This window comes from Microplitis mediator, chromosome 2 (assembly GCF_029852145.1).
Source record: "Microplitis mediator isolate UGA2020A chromosome 2, iyMicMedi2.1, whole genome shotgun sequence".
Taxonomy (NCBI): Eukaryota; Metazoa; Arthropoda; class Insecta; order Hymenoptera; family Braconidae; genus Microplitis; species Microplitis mediator.
The window spans coordinates 2,293,596-2,319,502 of NC_079970.1; the positions used below are offsets into that span (position 1 = coordinate 2,293,596).

A 25,907-nucleotide genomic window follows, 5' to 3' on the forward strand; every position below is an offset into this window, starting at 1 on the left:
GGGGAGAGATTGACATCAAGTGGACTGTGCTTTACTTTTATTGATGATTGACCAATAGAATCGATGCTTTTCAGTAGTCTGTCTTCCCGTTGCATTATCACGGGATCTGTGGCTGGTGTATAACGATCCGATATACATCCTTCTAAATTATAGCCAATGAATCCGATTATTCCAGCAATTGGCAGGGTCACTATTGGTATATATCTCTTCAAAACATTCATCAATACTCCTGCCCACATTTTTTACTAGATTGAAAAATAATAAATTATTTATCATTAAAAATTCATCGTGTTGATGCTGAAGTGAGCAGACAATTGATGGATTTTTTTTCAACAATTCAATTTGGAGAAAAAAAAACTGGACATAAATTTATGTACATGTAGACATTTAAAACGAGGTGCAATTTTTCAAATATTTTTTTTTTTGATGCTGAAGTTGGCTGACGTTTGATAATTTTTGAATTTTTTTAGAAATGACAAATTATAATAAAAAAATATTTTAAAAAATCGCGCCAATAATTTTTCTAATTTTCTACACGTGCATATTTTTATTTTTTTTTCTGTCATTAATATGATGAAAAAAAAAAAATCCAAAAATTTTTAATTGTCTTCTGACTTTTTATACTGAAGTTATTCGACGTCAAAAAATTTTTGGATTTTTTTTTAAACGATCAATTGAAAAAAAAAAAATATTTTTAAAAATTGCACCTGTAGTTTTTCTAATTTTCTACACGTGCATATTTTTAGTTTTTTTTTCTGTCGTGATATGATGAAAATAAAAAATCCAAAAATTTTTAATTGTCTTCTGACTTTTTATACTGAAGTTATTCGACGTCTAATAATTTTTGGACTTTTTTTTGAACGATAAATTGAAAAAAAAAAATATTTTTAAAAATTGCACCTGCAGTTTTTCTAATTTTCTACACGTGCATCTTTTTAGTTTTTTTTTTTTTTGTCATTTATATGCTGAAAAAAAAACCGCAAATTATTAGACGTCTGTTATTTTTTATTTCATAAAATTACTCAATAATTTTGATTAATAATTTTGATATACAAAAGTTGAGGTTAGAAGTTTAAAATATGAAAGTAAGTCTATAAAATAAAATAACAAAGGAATTGAATTTAAATACTTACAAATAAATATATAAATTGTCGATAATTAAATGATTGCTTTGAAATGATTTTATTCGTTGCTCAAAATTTAAAATTTTATTAATTACATGGATTATACCAATTATGCGTATTTATTTTTAATTGTTTTATTTTTAAAGTAATACTCAGCCTGTAAACAAATGATATAATAAACAATAACACGATTGGTTAGATTCTACTCCAATGTTACCAACCTCAACAAATCAAATGCTACGTCACTCTTCTTATCATGCTTTTTATCAGTCTCAAGGCGGGAAAATTTTCAAAAAGGTTTTGAGAAACACGAGTCAAGTTTTCATGAGTGAGTGTAGCTGAGAATTGTCAATTTTTAAATTTTTGAATAAACAAATAAACTGTAAGTCGATGAAAAATCAGTACGCGCATTTTTTTAAATTTCATTATTTTAATTTATTCATTTATTTCAAATTTATAAATTGTCTCATTTCTGCTACATTCGCACTCACAAGTTTTCTTCTATTTTTTATCTTTTTTCAAACGTGTTACATAACAATTGTTTTATATTTATTGAAGGCAATCTTAGACAATGCTGACAGGTTGACACTAAGTAGCAGTCGTTAAAAAAATTTTTTTTCAATGAGCAAACTGACCTGAGTAGCGCAGAACAGATTTAAGGCTGGGCCGTACTAAAGGAATTTTTGAATTTTACTTTTCTTTTAATTTATTAATCAATTGTTATTACAGAAATTTTTATAGTTTCCGAAAAAATGTCAAAGACAAACTTTTTCGGAAGGTTTTCATCATTCGAGTGACGTAATTATTCAAAACGTAATTAGAAAAGTAAAATTCGAAAATTCGTTTAGTACTGCCGACCCTTAAGATGTCAATCTAACGAAATCTCGAATTTAAGAATTCTAATTATTTATTAAACAATTATCATAACATTAATTTTCTTAGCTTCCGACTAAAAGCAGAAAACGAACTTCCTCGGAAGATTTTCATCATCCGAGTCCCATAAATATTCAAAAAGTAATTAGAATTCTTAAATTCGAGATTTCATTAGGTACGGCCAACCCTTAAAGGGACAAGACAAATTTTTTTATGGAAATAAGACATCAAATGTTAGTCCTAGGAGTCATGGGAAATTTGTATTCTTTTTTCCGTCTTAAAAAAGTCATTTCATTTAAAAAATGGTGTAGATGACTTAGTTGTTAGTAATTTTTTGTCCTCACTTGTGTAAAGTCATTAGACATTTTTTCGGTGACAAATATCTGATCTCTGTCAACATTTTTGTGCCAAATTAACATGTCAAGAAACGGCTTCAAAACTGATATCTTCTAGAAATCATGAAGCCACTTTCTAAAAATGTATTAGTGAAATCCACTGCAATTAGTAAATATGCACTGGAAACCAGCTACAAATATATCACTGTTTAAATTAGTGGTATACTTGCAGCTGGAAAAATAGTGACTATCCACTAATTAGTAGTGAATTTCACTAATTCATTTTTAGAGAGCAATATTCAATAATTTTATTGTGGATATTTTTTAAAAAAATTATCTGTTGACAATTTTACTAGGTAATTTAAACCAACAAAACTGTCAGATGTCGGGTACTTTCAGCATCATTTGACACTTGATGATTAAAAAGAAAAAAAAATGACACCGTCAAAGATTGCGCTCAATAAAATAAAAACTACTGTAAGTAATCTCGTTATTTATCCAAAATCTATGAAAACAATAACCACATACTCTCCTTTATTTATTGACGTATCAAGCTACAAGCACTATTCATTTTTATTTTATTTATTTATTTATCTTCTTTACTTATATCTGTTTCATCTTCTCATTACTCTCCAATTAATTAAAATGATTTAATGATGATTTTATAATAAACTAACGGCTATTCATAGACATCTGTTTACTATTTCTTTTTTTTTTTTTTTTGCGGACGACTTAATTACAATTTATATTAATTATTAATCTGTTTTTATTTCTTATCCTTCTCCTTTATAAATTTTTTGCGGATCAAGAGAATTCAAAATCGGTTATAATTCACATTTACTGATAATTGGTTTTTAAAATCTTATTTATAATTGTGTAGATCACAAAGCGGAGAAAAGATACAATTATTAATAAATAGTTACGGAGTTAATTAATCAGTTAATTAATTATTTTCCATTTTAATTTAATTTATTTTTATTTTTCAGTGATAATTATTTAAATATTGAGTCAATTACGGTACAGTATTATTATAATATGTACAAGAACCTAAATGATGCTGGGCGGTTTAGTCAACGGAATGCAACATTTTTTTGACTTTAATCTATTAATTTAATTAATATTTATAATTATTCATTTTTTGAATACAAGTTTATTATTTTTATTTTATTAAACAATAGACATTTTTTTTTATTTTCTGTGCAATATTATTTTTAAATTAAAATAAAAAGCGTTTCATACAAATAAATAATATAATATTCAACTGCGAATTAAATTGCACATTGTGTTTTAAATATAAATATGGAAGCAAATTAATAGTAATAAATTTAATTTATTAAATTAGTTAATTGTTTATATATAAATACTGCTCAGTCGCTAATTATTTATAATAATCAGGGTACAGAAATTTGTGCTTGACAATAAGAATAAAAGAAAAGAATTCACCCAAATTTCTCTATATCAAAATTACGATCGCGAGCAAATTTCGTAAATTAAATTAAAAGATTTATTCAAATATTGAACGCCATAAAAGAATTTTGAAATGGAGGTTGTGAAAAAATTTATCAATAAGACAATCAGCAAGACCACCAGTAAGACAACGAACAAGACAATTGTCTTGCTGATGGTCTTGCTAATTATCTTGCTGATTGTCTTATTGACATTTTTTTTGCAACCTTAATTTCAACGGCTTTAATGACACTCGACATTTGAATAGGGTATAGGTACCGTTTTTGGCCACTTTGGGACCCAGTTTTGGACACTTGAAAAATTTAAATAAAATAATTTTTTAAAGACGCAATTACATAATTAATTTTTAAAATGTATTCAGATACTTTTGACCTGCTATTAAACTGGAAATTTCATTTGATACTTTTTCATTAATTAAAATAAAGTACCAAATTTCCAAAAATTGAGCAGTGGCCACAAATGGTACCTCTACCCTATATCTTTTAGAAATTTGCGTAAATTTTTTTCTTTTATTCTTATTGTTGAGCACAAACTTCCGTACCCTGATAATAATTAATAATTGTTATACAAATAATATATATGATTAATTTGGCCTTCAATGCATCTGATAGCTGTCCAATTTATTATTATTATTTTTGTTTTATTTATAAATAAATTTATATTGCACTAGTTTAAAACAAAATAAAAAGATAAAATTATCATCATAATACTGATGAAAGTTTATTCAAATTTCCCTGATTAAAAAACTCCAATTAAAAAATTACAATCGGATTTCCCCAGAGATTTGAATAAATCCGATTTAAAGTTCACAGGAAATCAGACAAAAAATTTATTATTTTCCCATAGAATTTGATTAAAAAATTTAAATCGGAATTTTTAATCAGGGTTCATTAGTTAAGTTGAATTAATTGATCAATAATTATTTTAGATTTTAAAAAATCTAGTCTTCAAAAAAATTTTCGCGCTCAAAAGACTCACATGTCTAAATTTATTACATATTTTATTTTACGTGTCAATTTGAAAAAAAATAATAATAATAATGAAAACAATTAAAAGATATAATTTAAAAAATAATTAATCATGGCACAAACAATTGATTATAATTTTACTTTCTGTTAATTTAATTTAATTATTAATAAGGCTAACACTTAAAGCCTTGTTTTATAAATTTGATTGGTATTATATATAGCTAACTTAATAAGTAATTGAGAAGTTGATTGCTTGGTTAATTACGCGGTTAAATCAGCTCAGTGACTAGATTTCGATTATCTAAAATTGCGATATTAATAAATTAATTAATTATTATAATGACAATTAAATAATATTTATCGCAAATTATCACTAGTCCGTCTATTACTCATCACCAGACATCAATAAACAAAGAGCTATTAATTCATTATTATTATCAGTATAGATTATAAACATTTATATTTTATAAACATTAATATTGCATTTTGTCTTTTTGGTATACAATTTTTTTTTATAATCCACCTTTTTTTTAAATAATTTTAAAGCGACACATTTTTTTGTCAACATTAATTACAGACAATTGCGTTTGGTATATTATATATATATAAATCATACACTATAATAATATATATTAATTCCATTTAATTTTTTACTAATAAATAAATGGAGTAATTATTTTTTTGTCGCTTTTTACGTAACCGCATTGCTCTTATGTGACTAGTTTAATTGGTAATTAGTCACTACTAGTCGTAGTTAATATCAAATACAATTTAAAAAAGAAAAAAAAGTTCAATGATTGACGTCTCTTAAATACCTATGAAATATCAACTCTTTCCTTCGATAATCGATACTTATAAATAAAATCACAAGTATCTAGACAATAATTAAAAGAAATATTTATTCCAGTGCAAGGAATAATTTGTGATTTTAATTAATTATTCAGTGTAATTAAAATTACAATAAACTAAAAAATATTAATAATAACAATTGAAATATTGTTTGTTTTTTAAATCAATAAAAAATTGTTGCATTCTGTTGAAATATTTATGGTGGCTTTATAAAGACTAGCACACTCGCCCCGATCTCAAGGCTACACCTATTTATTTAATTAATCTAAAAAGATACCGCCCCCTTCACTTCATATATAATATCGAACTGCAGTAAATAAATGACAAGAGTCTTAAAACTTATAATTTTCATTTGCTCTTCCTTTAAATTATCTATTTGTTTTTTTTTTTAATTATTTAATTTTAAAATAAAACTAATTTTCAATTTTATTTAAAAACAAGACTCCCGTAGTATAATTTCCCGCAGATTATATTGGCTTTCAGTGCATAGACAAGGCCAGATATAATAATATATTTATTTATATATTTATATATATAGATTTTTTTTTTATCGTGTCATCGTTCCATAAATTTTTTTTTCACACAAGAGCCATTCAACTATTAAAGCATTTAAAAATGAGGATCCGTGAAATTTTTCTAGATGTCTGGTATTTTTTTTTTTTTGTACATTTCACATATTTATTATTTTTTTTAGTTTATCACTTGGAGATCCATCAATCAGCTACAACGACCGGCGGCCGATCAGCAAATAAACTAAGAGAACACTAAAAGACAACTCCATTTTTTACAATCCAGTAATTATTTACGTTAATTAAATTAATGAAATATTTACTGGTGATTTAAATTTGAAATTTATCATAATGGAGATCGTGCGCTTCGTCAGAACATTTGCTTTCTTGCTCTCTTTAAATAAATAATCAAAAACGCATCACCACATTGGAAACAATCGTCACAATCTCGTTTCGATAACTGTTACAATTAATAATAATAATAATAATTACAACAAATCACACTGCATTAATCCACATACATTATTAATAAGTACAGTGACATTCACATTCAATCTCCTGATGTGACCGCAGGGAAGATTTCGATTTCCCGCCAGCCAATTAAGATTATTATTATTTATTTATTTATTTATTATTGTTATTAATAGTTATTTAAATAAAGTAATGAATTAATTATTACTGTAAAACAGTTACTAAAAAAAGCTCTATTATACTTATTTGATCCAAAAAGGTATCACATTCCTAGTTGGCTGTGGTAGAACTTTGTTATTATTGTGTTTGTATTCAATATTATTATTATTATTAATATTTTTTTATGTGAATCAAGACCAATGCAGATTCAGATCGCCACCCCTCACGATTCTCTGCTAACTACCGCTGTGTCTGGGACTGGTCTGAATCTTCGACATCTGGAACATAAATATATTAAATATATTTTATTTTAAATCATGTACAGAAAACTTAATAAAAGTGATGAATTCGTAGTGAGGTGGGCAGGAAATTGAAAAGAAATTTTTATTTTAATTTTGACCATAAATTTTGTCCCATTATTGGGACTTCTTATAAAAATTTATGACAGAATTTAAATGATCAAGGTATTAGTTTATATTTTATGTATTCGTTGTATTTTACCATGAGATTCTAATGTGAAATATTTAATTTGTAAAATTTTAAATGTTTATAATGATGACTTTTAGTTACTGAAGAAGTCCCAATACATGGGAAAAATCGGGAGTGAATTTGTAGTGATTACAAATTTCATTTAAATCAGAATTCACTCCACCACTCGAAGTTCGGGAATTTTAGAAAAAATTACTCTGCATACGGAGTAAATAAGAAGTTTATTTTTCCAACGGAGTGATCTAGATTTTATTTGAAATCCGCATTCACTCTGATTCGGAGTTTCAGTTTAAGATAAAATCCTTCGGAGTGAATTTTACTCCAAGAAAATTGAGTAAATACAGCATCCGTTCCGGATTTAATCCGCGTCAACTCCGCAAATTATTTACAGCATAAAGAGACAAAACGTCTAATTTATGGACAAAATTAAATTATAAATTTTAGTTTACCATCCACCTGCCTACGAATTTACCATTTCATAAATATATTAAATTTATAATCATAAATTACTTTTTACCCTCATATGTACCTTATACCTTACATATATAAATGAATATGAACATAAATTAAACATAACAAAAAAAAATAATAATAATAAGTAGCAACAAACTCATGCAGCAAAAATTCTACCAGCACATAGCATGTATTAAAAATGTATGAGGTGCGTTAACAGATAAAATAAACATATGCAAAATATAGCATTTGATGGCCAACAAAATAATATTAAATTAGGATAATTAACAGCTGAGTTCTAAGAGTGAGTTTTATTTGAAACAACACTCAAAGTGGTCAAACTTTTTCTTTTCAACGCCTAACAGCAGGATGCTTATGCTTTCAAATAAAAAAATCTATAGCACGCATTATTTATAAATAAAATAAACGTCAGTCTGCAAAGCTGTCGTGGCAGTGACGTTTGGGAAGTTACAAAATAATACAAGACAGAAAATAAAATGTCAGAGTAGGGCAGGGGGGGGAGGACCATGATAGTCATAGAAAATGTCCATAAAATTTGTATGGCTAACCAATAGTAGAAGTCCGTGCTATTGAAAATTTTTTGATGATAACGGCCATACCTAGCATTATTTTCAGCCACATGAGGCGGCAGCGATGAAGGCGGAGGTGGTGGTTGTGTATTTGGAGGGCCACTGCTGTCAGAATCATTGTCACTGCTCTCCTCGTTTCTTTTACCTGCTTCGAGTAGGTACGAGGGTACACCCCGGGGATAGAATTTCGACAAGACCTCGGAACTGGGTCTCCGTCGCTGCGGTCTTTGAAATCGCAGATTAAGTTGACTGGCATGGGTTACATATTTTTCACTTTGTCGACGTCGTCTCAACGCCGGCGTACATCCTGTTAAATTTTCGTCCTCCGTTGAGCTGGTAGACGTCAAAGGTGGAACTGGACTTGGTCGGGCATCCGGTAATGTCGCGCATCTTCGTAGCTGAGGTGTCTCCGTTGCATGTACTGTGATCAGTTTGCCTTTGGTTGCTAAAAGTTATTGGTGTTAGTACTGCTAAGAAGCTCAAAATAAAATTTATTGCGAAATAACTATAGTAATAATAATAATAACAATAATAATAATAATAATAGTAATAATAACAACACTAATAAACTTAACTATTTTTATATTTCAAAACTATAAATTTGAAATAAATAAATAAAATAAAACAGGTTCAGTGAACTTAATCTGCTCTGACCGACAGTGTGTACATGAATGATAAATAAAGCCTCTTGCAAAAGAACATTCTAACTTCAAGCATTATTATGCAATAATAATATTGATATATAATAATAATATGTGTGCTGTCATTAATTTGACTGCTAACATTAGCTCGAAGACAAAACACTTAGACTACTTGAATTTTTTAAAATTAACGTGTAAATAAATAAAAAAAAAGTATTGGTTTATAAATATAAAAATATATGAAATAAACTAACCGACATCTTTATCCTTCAATTGAGTTGATGTGGTGGGTGATTTATCGAGTTCACTGCCCGTACCAGTTTTAGTATTGGGAGTATTTGCATCGGGTGTCGATTCCGACAGAGAGCAGCGTGGACTTTTAACGGGCACGGGTATTTTACTGTAAGCGCTGTGTGGCCTTGAAGTATCGCGGTCTTTATTGTCTTTGGGTTCACGTGGTGTCACCGAATTTGAATTGGGTCCTGTCGGTGCTGTTACTGGTTTATTTGCCGATGTATTACTTGTGTTCACACGGCTCTCTGTAGCGTCGTAGTATATCGAAGGCTCATCGGGCCCGGGGTTTGGACTAGCTGGGCTACCCGCTGTGCCGTTCGTTAATTTTTCTACAATAGTAACAACAACAGCGAGATTATTTAATAATCCTCTTATTTTAACAGAGTAATCCTATTATTTTTAAACATTACTTTGTAGTGGCTCTTTATCTGCAGTTGTCTGTACAACGGTGGCTCCTCCAGTGGAATCAACGACCCTAATCTCTAATCTTCCGGCAACAGCCTGCTCTTCTTCATCACCAGCTGGAGTACCTGGAAGTACTGGTGACGCAAATTCAATAGCTGGAACACTTGAACGTCTGTGTGTCGGGCTTTCTTTGGGTTCATCGTATCGCATTGCGACATTCCACATTACGTCGACTTCATACAACAAATCATCAAATGCAGCTTGCTGGACCTTCATCAATTAAATATTCATTCAATTAACAACTAATCGGACAATCAACTGAATTTTTTTATCTCACAATAAAAAATACGAACCAAAGGTGCTTCTAGATGAGCACGAACGTGTGACGCCAGCGCCGGCACGCTCCATGCTCTTGGCAAAGCTCCTTGAAGCTCTGGATAATTTTCTATTCCCGTGATATTTAGACATCTGTGGTGGGGTCCAGGCCGAGGGGAGTCCTCGCTTATTCGCGAGAGCACCGTCTGGACAGCAAGTGCTGCTTGTTGCAGAGACGCACTGGGTGTCACAGTTGAAGCCTGAGCTTGCGGGCTCTTTGGCTCTTGACATCCCCCAGCTACCGGAGTTGCTGTTGCTGCTGCTTCGCTATCAACTGTGGACTACATACTCAAAGTTTTATTTCTGTTAACTTTTTTTTTTTACGGCAAAAGCACTCCAATTAATACGAAAGAGATGAAAGGTTAAAAAAAAAAGCACAGCAATGAAAAAAAAAGTTATTGTATTTCATGATCGATTAAAGCCAAAACTTGGTTTTTTTTTAAACAGCTCTGCTGTTTAAATTAGAAAATGTTATTACAATAGCAATTGTAATCTTAGTAACAATAATAATAATAATATACTTAACCAAATAAATTTTTTTTACTATCACTTAGTGATAATGGTATAAACTAAATAACTAAATAACTGAGATAATAATTAATAGAAAAAGCTGATGAAGCTTTGGCAGGTAACAGAATTAAATAGAAAACAAAAAAAAAATAAAATAAAAAAGTTATTAAGCAAAAGAAAAAAAAGCGTTGGTGGAGCTTAGCATCGCAGTGCATCGTTGGAAGAGAAGAATGTCAAGCAGGAGTGTAGATACAGGCCAGACGTTGCTAGAATATCAAATACAAATTTTCGTCAATAAAAAAAATCTATGAATTAATAATATGTTGATTTTTGATGAAACGATGATGTGAATGTTGAAAGCTTAGAAAATTATATGCAGCCTACATCTCCTATTCAAGATGTCAAAATGCATGAATAAAATTTTTTATTTGCCGTGATACCTGATTTCGTTACAACTTGTGACACTCAGACTTAGCACAGCAAAATAAAAATAATAAAAGTACTGCGAGAAGGAAGTGGTTTATTAGAAATAAAGGATCAATTATAAACTTTGGATAAAGTTTTTGGTACTACAACTATTTCTATTCGCGTCTGACCTTTTGTGAGGAGTAAACAATAAAATAAAGGAATAAAAAATTCCTTTTACCTGAGGAACAATAGACGGCGCGACGCCTTTATGCTCCGGACTCTGTAAATTTTCTCCCTTCCATTCATTGTCAGTCTCCTCGGAATCGTCAAACTGCGACTTCCACTGGGACGCTAGAGTGAGACCCCCGCCGCCTCGTGTCACTTGCTGTAATGCAGATACGTTGTCATCATCAATTTGTGCAAATTGTGTTATTGAACAGTCTCGCATAGCCGAGCGTCCTGTTCTCGCGCGTCTGCGGGGCTCTCTTCGTAATGGCTCACGCTGTTCCGTAACTGGGCTTTGATTTCCTGCTTGCTTGGTATTGGTAACATCGTAAGAGCAGTAGGAAGCGTCAACGTCAGTTTGTATCCTTGGACTCGGTGGTTCCCCGGTGGCGTTGGTCTCCGGGAGAGCGACGACACGAAGTCTTGCGAAGGTTGCGCCGCTCGCGGATTTCCTCAACGGCGCAGCGGCATTGGCAACAGGCTTTGAACGCGGCACTTCCGACGCTGACCGAGCTGATGCCATCAGAGCGTCGCCCTCATTATCAACGGGTTTTTCAACCGGCGGAACTGGTGACTGCGGCTCGACAGCCATCGACACGGCGCGTCGTTTCTTGGGTGACCCCTGAACCGGTGGAGTAGAGGCAACTTGTTGTCCAGCCTGCTGATGTGTATTGTCCGTAATCTGTATCGTTGCATTGCAATTTTTATCCCGTCCGTGGTTATTACTTATTGCCGATGTAAATGGAACTGGTGATCCGTCATGGCCCAATAGCAGCCTGCACAAGCTTTCAATGTCCATTTTTGCCTGGTTGATAACAAAAGTTTATTAATATTGTAATTATGTATGCGCATATTTTCAGTAATTAATTAAATGACAAGCCAATGGATATTCATTACTCACTTCCTTTCGATTGTCTGGCTCAACATTTTCTTGGTTATTTGTGTCTACATTAGGAGTAGTCGGTGGCTGGTTAATAGTCGTCGCTGTCGTAAGGGCAGGCGGTGCCGTTACTGTAGGCAGTGACCTCGTAGTTGGCAAACCTTCATTAGCTATTAATGGTCTTTCCCAATCGTAAGGATCGTTAAGTTTTACACCTCGACGTTTCATACATCTTTCAAACAGACCAGCCAGCATAGCGTAATCAGGTTTATCCGCATACTGTAAACTCTGTTGGACAAATTTATTTTACATTAAATTACGTCAAATATATATACATTTTAAATTATACTATATATGTATACGATAAAGTACACCCGGAAAAACTATACGCTATACGCCAAAGATTTGGTCCACGGAAGACCTTGGCCTCATTGTTATCACTTATATATGACAATTTGAACATCAGCCAAGTAGCCCTGCATTTACTAATGCCTGTATATTCTTCACGCGCCTCAATCATAAATAGTTTGAAGGCGGATAAGTGCTTTTTTTTTTTTATTTATATATATATTCTGCTAAATACCTGAATGTGTTCCAGGAAGAGCCGGAGATCTGATGGAAGGTGTTTGAGTAACAAACGATGGTCGTACTTTTCTTTTAAAATCCCCACCTGAATTAAATGTAAATAAATAATTAGTAATATGAGAACTAGATAATTATTTGTACAGAATAAAATATTAATTAAGGATTTACAATATTATAATCCTCACCTGTTCTTTGTCTTTAATCTTTCGCCAAGGCAATTGTCCGTTGACAAATTCCACAAGCATATAAAATAATGACCACAAATCATCATGTCTTCCCATCTCTTTATTTCGATGAGCATTTACTGAAGCGTATCTTACTGTGCCGCGGAAACCAGCCGCAGCACGTGCAGGTCTAACTTCACCAGTCCCAGTGGTGAACTGCCGAGCAAGTCCGAAATCCAACATATAGACAACTCGGCTATTGTACGGATGACGGCCAATAGAAAAGTTTGACTATAATTTAAAACAAATATTATTAAGTTTTAACATTTCACCTTCGATAAAAGTTTTTTTATTTAATCGATTTATACACAGTTGCTTCGCGACCACCTCTACTATATTCATTTTCGATAACAAGTCGTACCGTCGCGATTGCATCTTTGCAATAAATCACGACGAGTACATCAATTTTTATAGCGATAATATTTACAATGACTGCGATGGCAATGACTGATAATGACTGAAGTAAGTGAAGAAAAAAAATAAAAAACTTACCGGCTTAATGTCCCGGTGGAGGAAGCCCACTTGGTGAATACTTTCAATTGCTTTTAAAATTTGCAATCCGAGTCTTAAAGTTGTTGACAGAGAAAAGGCACCACGAGGCTGCGCACGTCTTAATTCCGCTAAATTTTTACCTTGCAGCTGCATCACGACGTAATTGAATCTGTCATTACGACCGCAGCCTATAAAGCGACACACGTGATCTTTGCCTAAAAAAATAAATAAATTAAGTTAATTATCATTAATGATAATAAAAAAATTACACAATGACAGCCAGTGTCAATATTTACCCTGGAGCTTTTTTAAGACGGCAACTTCCATTTTAAGAACTTGCTTCGGTTGCCGCGCAGATTCAACCTTCAGAGCGACTTGCTCTTTGGTCAGTAAATCAAGGCCTTCATAAATTTCACCAAAGCCACCGCCGCCAATTTTCCTCATCTGTGCATCAGAAAAAAAAAATTACTATTAGGTCAATTGCATCATTTTAGTTTTTGTAATCTGTACCAAGAGATGATCTACAGTTTAAAGTTCTTATAAGGACTCCTACTCCAAATTTGTCTGTTGTCGATCGTGTAACTCTCTTTCCAACGCGATAAATTACCCAATCAATTGCTCTAATAGGTATTAACTCTCGTTAAAATATAAATACTACGTTACAGATTTAATTAGAGCTTCAATAGTGTAAAGTAATTTATGCGTGACACGAGTGATCTTTTAAATTAATGATTAAAAAAAAATCTATAAAATAACGGCCTAGTCAATGGAAGACTGGGGATGTTAATCATACGACCTGTGGTGTTTATTATTACTAAAAGTAATTATAATGTTAATTAACTCACAACTTTCCAACGTTCTTTGACCACATGGCCTGGCTGTAACAAATCCTCGCTCGTCATTGTGATGTTATTGTTCTGATCCGTACTCTCGTCGCCTACATGCCTCAACACCAATTTACCCGGATGATTTGGATGCCTGGAAATATTTAAGTAACTTTTAATTACCCCGCCTATTTTTTTCATCACACAATAATTTAAAATAAATTATAAAATACAATGGCGCTATAAAGCTCCATCAGTTAACAATCAGACAGAATAACGTAACTACAAATGAAATTTCTTAATATAAATTTTTAATGGTAATTACACGGCACGCCCTGAAAATCACTAGAAATCATTTTAACCTAGAAAAATATTATTGTAATCAGTGTATTATCACAAGGATAAAGTGTTAATAAGTTAACAATAAAATTGGTCAATAAACGCGGTCCATTTCAGGCAGCCATCACTTTTACTACAACTACTGCTGCTGGTACGGCTGGCAAGTGGGTAGAAGAGGGTGCAGCTAGTTACAGGGGTTGGTTTTGCTGATTGTGAGAGAACTAAAAGCTCCACCAGCAAAAGACCACCACCACAACGTCGCCACTGCCGCCGACACTGCCACCATCACCACCCCCCAAGTACACCACCTTAAAACACCCTTCTTGTCGCCTGCCTGCCTGCCTGCAGCGAGTCCCACTGTAGATAATTAATATATATATATATATATATATATATATATATATATATATATATATATATATATATATATATATATATATATATATATATATATATATATATATTTAGGTATGTATATATATAGATATCTACCCAATGGCTTTTTTTTTTAGCACATTCATGTGAGGTAACTAAAGTAGGAATAGATAATTTTCTTTTGCTCCATTAGTATCGTGATTGGAAACAGGTTCAACGACAAGATAATTAACGTCAGTGATATGAAGATTTATCATGAATAATATCACCCTTGATATGGACATATATTTTAAAAATGTTGAGTGACTTCTTCCCGGATCGTATCCCGGCATTGAAGACATATCTCCGTGTCTACTTTCATCGGATCCCCACGCATTGGCCAATACCACCACGATCCAAATATATGACATTTTATTTTTACTAACAATGTCGTCTTCTAGACGATATAGACGATCTTACCACCACCCTCCTAAGCTATCGTAATATCAAACGTATTTATTTTTTTCATTAGCGCAAACGATTAAATAAAAATAATAAAATAAAGGCAGTAAAGAAGTAGATAAAAATAAATTCTTACTTTCAGATGAACTAAACACCAATAGCACACATCACTGTCAAATCGATAATTATTTATTGTAATTAAATAGTTGGTTTATTTATTTAATTATTTAAGTGTCCACTCACTGGCAAGTCTGAGGAGGTCTCTAGAGTAGACAAGGTGGATTTGTTATATACTTAATGTTTAAGTGGAAAAATCGATCTATAATATATCCGAAGCGAGTTTAGGACTTGGACTTGGTGCTCGCGCGAGCACCGCACGAAACCCCGTCGTCGTCGTCGTCGAACTCTAACGCCGATGCGGCAGCCATCTTCAAGAGGACACGCGATTGGTTGGATCGTCGTACGATGGCGGCACCCACGCGGGATAGCGATCGATGCAACTGAGAAATTCAAATTCACTATTACTCCTGTAAGGTACGAACACTACGAATCTTGCCTGTCTATGTATATAAATATCTACTAGTGTAGATTAATATAGATATATATGATGAGAGATATATACTCACTATTGCTAGATATATATCGACATACAAGAGCAGAGTTAAACAGCAAAGAGACACGATGACGACGTAAAAAAGGTGTTAAACCTTGAGACTAACCCTCCTCTTACTTGTTCTTTTAAAAAAGCTACTGTTCAAATACAAACTTTCAAAAGCGCGCGGATTATTATTATTATATATGTATATATATGAGAACGTACTCGGTTGAAAATCTTTGGAGTTTGTATTTTTATGAAAATTGTTGACTTTTTTTGGCAATCGAAGATTCAAATTTGAACTTTGGTTAAAAATTAATGATCCTGAAGTCAGCAGAGATTTAAAAATTTTTGAATTTTTGTTTTTCGTATCAATTGCAAAAAAATAAAATAAAAATATGCACGTGTAGAAAATTTTAAAAACTACATGTGCAATTTTTTCAAATATTTTTTTTTTATGGTTTATCGTCTAAAAAAAAATCCAAAAATTGTTAGACGTCTGCTAACTTCAGTATCATTAAAAATTATGACACTGAGTTAGTTATGAGTTTGAATGTAGCAGACATCAGACAAATTTAAAATTATAAATAATTAAAAAAAAAAATATTTATAAAAAATGCACTTATTAATTTCAAAATTTTTTAAACTTTATTTTATTAATTATTTATAATTTTAAATTTGTCCGATGTCTGCTACATTCACACTCGTCACAGAAGTTAGTTGACGTCTAATAATTTTTTGATTTTTTTTTAAATGAAATTTAAAAAAAAATATTTCAAAAAAATGCACTTATAGTTTTTTAAATTTTCTACACATGCATTTCTTTAGTTTTTTTGTAAATGACTTTTTGAAAAAAAAATCCGAAAATTTTTAATTGCCTATTAACTTTAGGATCATTAAAAATTTGAATCTCGGAAAAATAAAAAATTTATTCGTACCGCCAAAATTAAAAAAAAAATTTTGCTGCTTCTTATTAAATTAAATTTTTGTAGAGATAATAAAAATAATTTTATAACTGCGTGTCACCTCTGTAGAAGTTAACAAATAGAGAGGAGGTTTTTTACTGGACTAGATATATATTTTCTTTATTTTCGTTGGACATTATCTTGATTATTTCCCGCTTATTTAACATCATAACATTTATAATAAAAAAAGGCGGAACCTGCGTACAAAATAAACGAAAAAAATATCAATAAACAAATGACCCGATTTTATATATAAATTTTTTTTTTTTGTTATATTTTTATAGCAATCGATTTTAACGCGTGATGGTGTGTAGATGATTAAGCATTGGCTGGCGGGAAAATAAATATATGTGTGTGTGCTTATAAATTTAGATTTTTTTTTATTTATATTGATGTTAAGAATATTGTAAATCTGTTGCGAGTGGTTTTTAAAAATGTATATTCATAATTTTTATATTTATCCATTATTTATATATGTATATATATATTTATATAATTTCTTTTTTTATTCAGATTTAAATTTTTACTGAAGAAGATTGCAAGTGATTCAGCGAGACGTTAAGTCTAGTACGCGGTCAATTTAATTCTTCGATAATAGCTGATTAATTGGGAGTTGGGAGTAGAGAAGTAAAATTAGATATTGGTTCTTTACAATGATGATGATTTTAATTAAATGTTACATGTCATTAATAAATTAAATAATAAACAATTGATTTTTTATACACTAAAAAAAATCGGGAGCAAATTCGGAGTGATTACAGATTTTATTTAAATCAGATTTTCCTCTCTCGAAGTTCCGGAGTTTTAGAAAAAAATGACTCCACATTCGGAGTAAAGGAGTTTTTTTTCAGGTGAATGATTTCGGAGTGATCTGGATTTTATTTGAATCCGTATTTACTCCGAACCGGAGTTTAAATATTTAAATAAACCCGTCTTCGGGTTGAATTTTACTCCAAAGAAATTAAATAAATACACAGCCATCTGCTCCTTATTCATGTCAAATTCACTTCAGATTCAATCCGCGTTCACTCCAAGCCGGAGTTTTAATCTCAAAGTAAACTCCCTCTAGGAGTTAATTTGACTCCGAACCGGAGTTTAAATATTTAAATAAACCCGCTTGCGGGTTAAATTTTACTTCAAGGGAAATAAATAAATACACAGTCATCTGCTCCGCATTTACCCCGGATTTAATCCGCGTTCACTCCGAAAATTTTTTACAGTAATATTTAAATTTTCCAATATAAATATGTGTTTAAATTTACGGTAAAAATCGACTCGAATAACTCTTTGGTTTATGTTTTTAACAGTTCGAATATTTTCGGTTCAAGAGCAAGTTAAATACTCAAATCGTAAACATTACTCTGTTAATGTCCGAGGTCAGAGACACTTTGGTATTTGCATAAATGAATTTTTACTTACTCAGTGACTTACAAACTCATTTTATATCGCAATTATTTTATTGCAATAATAAATGTAAGCGCTCTGAGCTGAATGTTTATTCCTCAATAAAAAAAAAATAAGGTAACTAAAGTATTTAAAAAATTCCAAACTTAAAACAATAACCGCTGGTTTAAATATCAAATTATTTAAATACTTTTCTTTAGCAAATTCTCGTAAAATGTTTATTTTTATCTTGCGCATAAACAATAGTAATTAATTAAATTTATATAAGTATCGTGCAGTCGAAAAATAAATTAGAGGTTCGTTAATTCAAAACTTGCATGTCGATTATTTATACTCATGTACTGTAATCAGTAGTAATTAATTTTGTATACGTATTTATAGGTAAGTATAATGTATGACGAAGAATAAATAAAGATATAATGTGCAATCATGCATTCCTATACAAGATCACAGCGGAATGAAAGAAGAGACAATTTTACAATAGCCAACTAGTGCAATACGAAAGCCAGGATGTATTTTTTATTGCCAACTAGTACGAGTTGATGCCTCACATGAGATAATGTACATATATTACATGTTTATATACTTCACAAGAAGGTCAAACTCTTCGTGTTGTGAGGCACCACTTTAAAATTTTCTATATCAATATTTGTATCGATCTTCAATACGATTGAGATTTATTTTTAGTTCCTAAGTACCAGTGATAGATTTACCATAAGTACACTCATCATCACAACTCAATAGACATCTAACGACTATATCTAGTATATATTTGTATGAAATATCTGACATTATTATTAAGTCTAAAATAATTGGAAATAACCAAGAAAAATAAATAAAAAATATCATAGGCTCAGTTTACAAATGAATAAATAAAAAAAACTTCTGGGAATAGATTGCCAAGTCTGCTGATACTTTTCTCGAAATTCCGACAGAAATATCTACTGAATTGACGTGTGCATTATTATATCATATAATATTTAATGTATTTTTTTATTACATACTCGTGCTATCAATTACTTTTAATGGAAATGAATTTCCTAAAATTTATAAAACTCTGGATAGAAGAAATGTAAATAAAGTCCATAAGCAAACAGAGTAGCAGTGAGTTAAAAGCACGTGTCGATCAGTTTGACCCTCAATCGATACCCAGAAGCCTGTCGGAGGAAAAGTTTACGAGCTTTTTACCGGATAAATATGATATCAGTCTTTCGGGAACTATTAAAAAATATTTTTATTAACGTCAACACATAAATTTCCCTTCGTATTTATTTACTCCAATGATTAAAAGTTAATTGAGTTTTTTAAAAATTGTTAATTAATTTTTTTTCAACTTTTACGAGTACTTGGGTACAAATTTATAATGAAAGTAATTGGCGGCTTTTAACTACACCGTGTATTAATAAAATTTTATGTACTTTATCTTAAAATATATTTAGACTGTACTATTTCTATTATTGTTATTATTTATTAATCCATTAAAATTACATAAAAACACGTGTTAGTAACAAAATAATTACTCTTGTATTTAAAAAAAGTTTTGTAAATTAATTAATAGTCACACGAACAAGCACAAAGGTCACCTACCACTTCATTTTAAATACTTTTAAAAAACTTTATCCAGTAGAAAACACTTAATTTAAAAGTAATTATCAAAATTTAAATTAAATACTACACATGGGAGTAGAAAAAAAAATAAATAAATGGGGTAGAGTAGTGATAAAATATTAAAGTCAGTGGGTTGAGTAAAAACTGAAGACTGAACTGGTCTCTGGTCCGGTCGAAGGACCGATTGAGAGCAAAATGTGAAGCTGGTGGTCCCGAGTTGAGCCAAAGAGCTCAGAGACGCCCGCGACGAGATTAAAGTACATGTGTGATCATGATCATCAGACACAGATTCACTGGCATTGGGCCGGCCACCTATCGCATCACTAACAACAATTATTTTTTTATCTTTCTCACTTGTATATAATACACACTGAAAGCTACATCCGGTCTGTACGGACACAATTCAAGGACTGTCATTTAAAAACCAATCAATTTACACACGAGTCAATCTACATGACACTTAAATACTATCAAAATAAAAGAAAAAAAATGTTACGCTTATCATACGCGGGCACGTTTGAGCCGATAAATTAATTGCTGTCACACGTAAATTAAAAATATATTTGTTAATGACTTGTTCTTTATGTTTACGGTCAATGCACTTTACAAAACAGCCTAAATTTAAATAACTTTTTGAAAATAATAATAAATACAATTCCAACTAAACGGTGAACGCATACATTTCCACATCTATCCATACCAGCCATTCTCATACATTTAATTATAATATATACAGGTATACATATATACATATATATATTTATGTTATAGTTGTATGTCGTGCTAGTTATTCTAAGCCTCTAATTTTGCACGCGACCCAACACAACCACGTGTTTGACCAACGGCTTTCTTCGTGTTGATTAATTTTCATTTCGACGTTTAAAAAAATCTCGGCACGTTTAACTGATAAATATAAAATGTAATTATATTTATATGTATTTTTAAAAAATAATTTGAAATTTAAAAATCTGAGCTACCGGTTGTATTTAACTCTCACTTGTATTTAAACTCATGAGTAAAATTTATAATAATTATTATTTTTTAGCAGTACAAAGACAGACGTATTTTTACAAACAGTACACGTATTACCGGCGATACTCGGGGAAATTTAAAACGCTAGCCAACAAGACAAAAGTATTTTACTTAAAATACGCATACGTGTAGTGGATATAAATTAACGGCAAGAGTACGCGAGATGAGATGAAGACGAATAAGCGAGGATGAAGAATAAGAAGATATATATGTATATACATATAAGTATGTGGACTTTCCGGGTAGAACGATATTCAAAAGTGGCCAGGCGTATCGTAGTCCGCCCCCGCGTTAAACGATCGTTGGGCTATTTTAGCATTGTTGAATGATCCCAACATCTTATATTATGTTAACAAGTATTATAAGTATATATATAATAAAGAGAGTCAAAGAGAAATGGGATAAGTGATTAGACAGTTTGACATCGGACGGGTTTTTAGTTTGGCATCGAATATTGTATAAAGGCCATTTATCAAAAGCACTATTATTGTACGGAAATAGTTACCGGATTATAAGTCAGTCCATTGACACTCGTTGGCATTTGATCAACAGGTTTCACCAGCATCGATATATCGTTCTTTGTACACTAATTTAACATGCTCGATAATTTGTACTTGGAAGGTTTTTATTTTATGAAAACTTTTGCGGAGAGAACAGAGAACGGAGATATAAATATATTGTGGGAGTTAATAAAAATAATTGTTAGCGGGATTGCTGTTGATTGGAATAAAGAAACTCTGTAGGGTAACGTGAGGTCAAATATGCTTGGAGCAGAGCCCAAAGATTAGATTTAACGAACACGGGAATCCGACAACGGATGTCATTTTTTTGGTTTCTTTAATTTTTTCTTTGTATGCTTTCGGAGAATATTTATTGTTTATTATAGAGTAGACTTAATATTTTGAAAGCGTGGGTCTATCTTTATTTCTTTATGATATGTTCCTCTATAACTGAAGAAACAGCTAATAATAATAAATGCAAATTACAACTGACAAACGAGTAATCACCATAAACCTTTAACTTAAATTACACCGCATGCACAGTATACGTTTCCCTAGTTTAAACTTTCCCTATTTTAAACCTGTCTGTGTCCCAGTTAAACTCTCGACTAGCTCTCAAAATATCCTCGTTGAGGAAAAAATTACTCAAAAAAAAAAAAATTTTTTTTTAATAATTAAGCTCTTGGATTAAAAAAATAATTACCATTTTTTTTTTCCAGTTTCAAATAAAAAAATAATTTTACTACAAAAATTTAAAAATTAAAATGTTAATTTAAATTTAATTTCTTATATTTGAATATTTAAAAACTTAATTTACTTCCATACATGCAGCAATTAGTTGATTTTGTGCCAAAATAACATCTAATAGTTTTCTCTCAGCAAATATATATCTATATATCGCATAAACTAACAACTTTAAGCATCCACTTAAATATTTAAAAACTCGATAAAAATTAAATGCAACTACGAAAATTTTTTTTTCGCATATCTGGCCTATAATTTATTACGAGTGTGAATGTACCAGACATCAGACAAATTTAAAATTATAAATAATTAATAAAATTAAATTTTTTAAAAATGCGCATTTAAAAAATTTAAAAATTAATAAGTGCAATTTTTTAAAATTTAAAATTTGTCTGATGTCTGCTACATTCACACAATTTTTTCTATTTTCAAACTAAAAAAAAAATTTTCTTCTTTTCTTTAAAAATTTTTTTTTAATAAAAGTAAATTTAGTTTACACATCAATTATTTAATAATTAAATAATTTAAATTGCGTACACGTGGATTAAATTTAAAAATTGTTAGCGCGTTTTCAGAAGCGCAGGCGCTATTTTATTAATTATCATGCATGCAGCTCATGGGAAATCTGTTTTTTTTTCATTTTAATAAATAATATTTGCATTTTATTTATAATCATTATCATTAATAAAACAAATTTAATTTCTGAGTCCATTATCCAGACAGCACTTTGGACAAGGCCGCATGATAACCATAAGTTTATCTTTAAAAATAACACAATAATACATCGAGAGATTGTTAGTTAGAAAATTTAAATAATTAATTACTGAGTGAATATTTAAATTATTGCATTGACGTTAAAAATTTACGATTTAGGATAACAATATAATATATAGTTATATTTAAATTGTATCTATCAAAAGAGTGACATATGCGCGCGTTAGAAAAACTGATGCGAGGGCGCTACCTCCGACGCCCTTTATTTGACATTCATAAAATTTCATACCAAACCTCGAAATTGTCATCATCATCACTGGTAAACTCAATTATACGTCACGTAAATCCATTTAATTACCAGAAACAGAGATATCTAATAACTTCAGGTGATTATCCAGCAGCGAGTTATTTTATTAACCGGAGTAATTATTGTCTTGGGAGAAACGTAATGGCGTTGAACAAACTCAGTATCGACAAAGTAGACCTCACCGGCAAAAGGGTTTTGATAAGGTACAGATTCAAGACAAGTAACTCAGTTTTTTAAATTTTTCAATTACGTTCAATAACTGTCAGCTGTCAAAATGACAACCACTTGTCCTGTTAGAGTAATTTTTATTGTAATTGGATTTGTGTAAACTGATAATTAAAATTGATTTTTTTTACTTGTCATTGTAGAGTCGACTTCAATGTGCCGTTGAAGGAGGGCAAGATCACCAACAATCAGCGAATCGTTGCTGCTCTGGATACTGTCAAGTATGCGTTGGAAAAGAAGGCCAAGTCTATTGTGCTTATGTCACATCTAGGACGTCCTGATGGCTCACGTAATACCAAGTACACTCTTAAGCCAATTGCTGATGAATTGAAAACGCTTCTTGGAAAAGATATCTTGTTCCTTGATGACTGCGTTGGTCCGGATGTTGAGAAAGCGTGCGCTGACCCTGCACCGGGAACAATTATTTTGCTGGAAAACTTGAGATTCCATGTTGAAGAAGAAGGAAAAGGTGTTGGACCTGATGGCAGCAAGGTAACACTTCTTCTAACTGCCCTCGTAAAATAATTTTACTCAAAATTTTTTCCATAAAACGTTTTGATTGACGATCCTGAAGTTAACAGACAATTAATAATTTTCGGATTTTTTTTTAAGAAATCAATTAAAGAAAAAAAAAAAGAAAAAAATGCACATGTAGAAAATTTAAAAAACTATGGGTGCAATTTTTAAAAATATTTTTTTCTTATAATTTATCGTTTAGATAAAAATCCAAAAATTATTAGGCATCGGTTGAAGTCAGTATCATTTATGACACTGAAGTTAGCCGACGTTTAATGATTTTTGGATTTTTTAAAAGACGATAAATTATAAAAAAAAAATATTTAAAAAAATTTCACTTATAGTCTTTTTAATTTTCTACATGTGCATTTTTTCACTTTCTTTTTTTGTTCAAATTTATTTGTTCAAAATAAAATCATAAAATTTTTTATTGTCTGCTAACTTCAGGATCATGTATTATTTTGATTGTCTTGTTGTCTTGATGACTGATTTGTTTTTTATTTTTTTTAAAAGATCAAAGCTGACAAAGCTAAAGTTACGGAATTCCGCGCATCGTTGAGAAAACTTGGCGATGTTTACATCAACGATGCCTTTGGAACTGCCCACCGCGCCCACAGCTCGATGATGGGCGATGGTTTTGACATTCGCGCCAGTGGATTTTTGTTGAAGAAAGAGCTCGAGTACTTCGCCAAAGCTCTTGACAACCCTGAGAAACCATTCCTGGCAATTCTTGGTGGTGCTAAGGTCGCTGATAAAATACAGTTGATCAACAACTTGCTGGATAAGGTCAACGAAATGATTATCGGAGGTGGCATGGCTTACACTTTCCTCAAAATATCTAAAGGAATGAAAGTAAGTGATGATTTTGCGATTATTATTTCAATAAGTAATAATTAGAAAGTATCTACTGACTAACTTTTGATGATGGATTTTATTTTCAGATTGGAAATTCATTGTTTGATGAAGAAGGTGCAAAAATAGTTAATGATCTTCTGGAAAAAGCTAAAAAAAATAATGTCCAGGTTCATCTTCCCGTTGATTTTGTTACTGCAGAAAAATTTGCTGAAGATGCTGCTGTAGGAGCTGCTGATGTCGAGTCAGGAATTCCCGATGGTTGGATGGGACTTGATGTTGGTCCTAAATCTCGTGAATTATTTGCTGGTAATTATCAATTAATTGCTGTTTCAATTCATTATTAATTATTATTATTTAATGTTTAATAATAGAGCCAATAAAAAGAGCTAAAGTGATAGTTTGGAACGGGCCAGCTGGTGTCTTTGAGTTCGATAACTTTAGCAAAGGAACAAAAAGTTTAATGGACAATGTAGTTGAGGCAACAACTCGCGGAGCGATCACAATTATCGGTGGTGGTGATACGTCAACTTGTGCTGCTAAATGGAAAACTGAAGACAAAGTAAGTCACGTAAGCACTGGTGGCGGTGCGAGCTTGGAACTGTTGGAGGGTAAAGTTCTTCCGGGAGTCGACGCACTCTCTCCAGCCTAAACTTTATACCAAATAAAATAAATAGAGTTACAAATAATTACCAAATAAATTATTGTAAAGCAAAATACTGTCGTTAAAAATGTACTGAGTATTTAAAAGTATAAATGAGATTTAAATAAAGAGTATCAGTAATAAAATATATTGACAAATAAAATAAAATGTTCAGTGTCAGAATAAAAAGACAAGTTAATAACAAAGTATTGTGTTTTATTCTATTATCCCAACGTCGCGGAGAGAAAGACTATATAATAACAAAGTTTACATCAATACACAGCTACACAATTACTAATCGATATAAAAAATTTTATTTTTTTTTAATTTTAATTATTGAAGGCTTAAAAATTAATGAAAAATTTTAGTTATCTTATAATAATTATTGTAACCGTAAAACCTGATCAACTTTTGTTTGTTTTTTTGCTTAACGCGAATTACTAGTTATAGATTTATCATAAATAATTTGAATTTTAATTTATGTACAGTTGATGGCT

The 25,907-nt window shown here is 31.0% G+C and overlaps 2 protein-coding genes and 1 long non-coding RNA gene across 9 annotated transcripts; 1 reads left to right on the forward strand and 2 right to left on the reverse strand.

The window, feature by feature from the left end:
* Nucleotides 1-1,133: 1,133 nt before the first annotated feature.
* On the reverse strand, nucleotides 1,134-20,131 carry LOC130663675 (tau-tubulin kinase homolog Asator). Of its 7 annotated transcripts, XM_057463044.1 has the most exons (16): nucleotides 15,549-15,695; nucleotides 15,442-15,475; nucleotides 14,982-15,338; nucleotides 14,476-14,846; nucleotides 14,172-14,304; nucleotides 13,623-13,770; nucleotides 13,327-13,541; nucleotides 12,796-13,065; nucleotides 12,609-12,695; nucleotides 12,047-12,313; nucleotides 11,159-11,950; nucleotides 9,981-10,283; nucleotides 9,633-9,897; nucleotides 9,183-9,551; nucleotides 8,318-8,732; nucleotides 1,134-7,033 (listed from the first exon to the last, which is right to left on the reverse strand). In XM_057463044.1, the coding sequence occupies exons 5-16, from the start codon at nucleotides 14,226-14,228 to the stop codon at nucleotides 6,979-6,981; spliced, it is 3,243 nt and encodes a 1,080-aa protein (XP_057319027.1). In that variant the 5' UTR covers nucleotides 14,229-14,304; nucleotides 14,476-14,846; nucleotides 14,982-15,338; nucleotides 15,442-15,475; nucleotides 15,549-15,695; the 3' UTR covers nucleotides 1,134-6,978. The 7 variants fall into 7 exon arrangements, with proteins under 7 accessions (XP_057319027.1, XP_057319025.1, XP_057319028.1 ...); XM_057463042.1 differs by having other exon boundaries at nucleotides 15,442-15,689; XM_057463045.1 differs by lacking the exons at nucleotides 14,476-14,846; nucleotides 14,982-15,338; nucleotides 15,442-15,475; nucleotides 15,549-15,695 and adding an exon at nucleotides 19,857-20,131 and having other exon boundaries at nucleotides 11,159-11,305; nucleotides 11,435-11,950.
* LOC130663682 (uncharacterized) lies at nucleotides 15,441-16,059 on the reverse strand. Its single transcript, XR_008989232.1, has 2 exons — nucleotides 15,932-16,059; nucleotides 15,441-15,805 (listed from the first exon to the last, which is right to left on the reverse strand). It is a non-coding gene; the product is annotated as an uncharacterized LOC130663682 (long non-coding RNA).
* A 2,927-nt stretch (nucleotides 20,132-23,058) lies between the features above and the next one.
* On the forward strand, nucleotides 23,059-25,617 carry LOC130663146 (phosphoglycerate kinase). Its single transcript, XM_057462246.1, has 5 exons — nucleotides 23,059-23,377; nucleotides 23,543-23,891; nucleotides 24,429-24,767; nucleotides 24,857-25,076; nucleotides 25,142-25,617. The coding sequence occupies exons 1-5, from the start codon at nucleotides 23,082-23,084 to the stop codon at nucleotides 25,417-25,419; spliced, it is 1,482 nt and encodes a 493-aa protein (XP_057318229.1). The 5' UTR covers nucleotides 23,059-23,081; the 3' UTR covers nucleotides 25,420-25,617.
* Nucleotides 25,618-25,907: the final 290 nt, after the last annotated feature.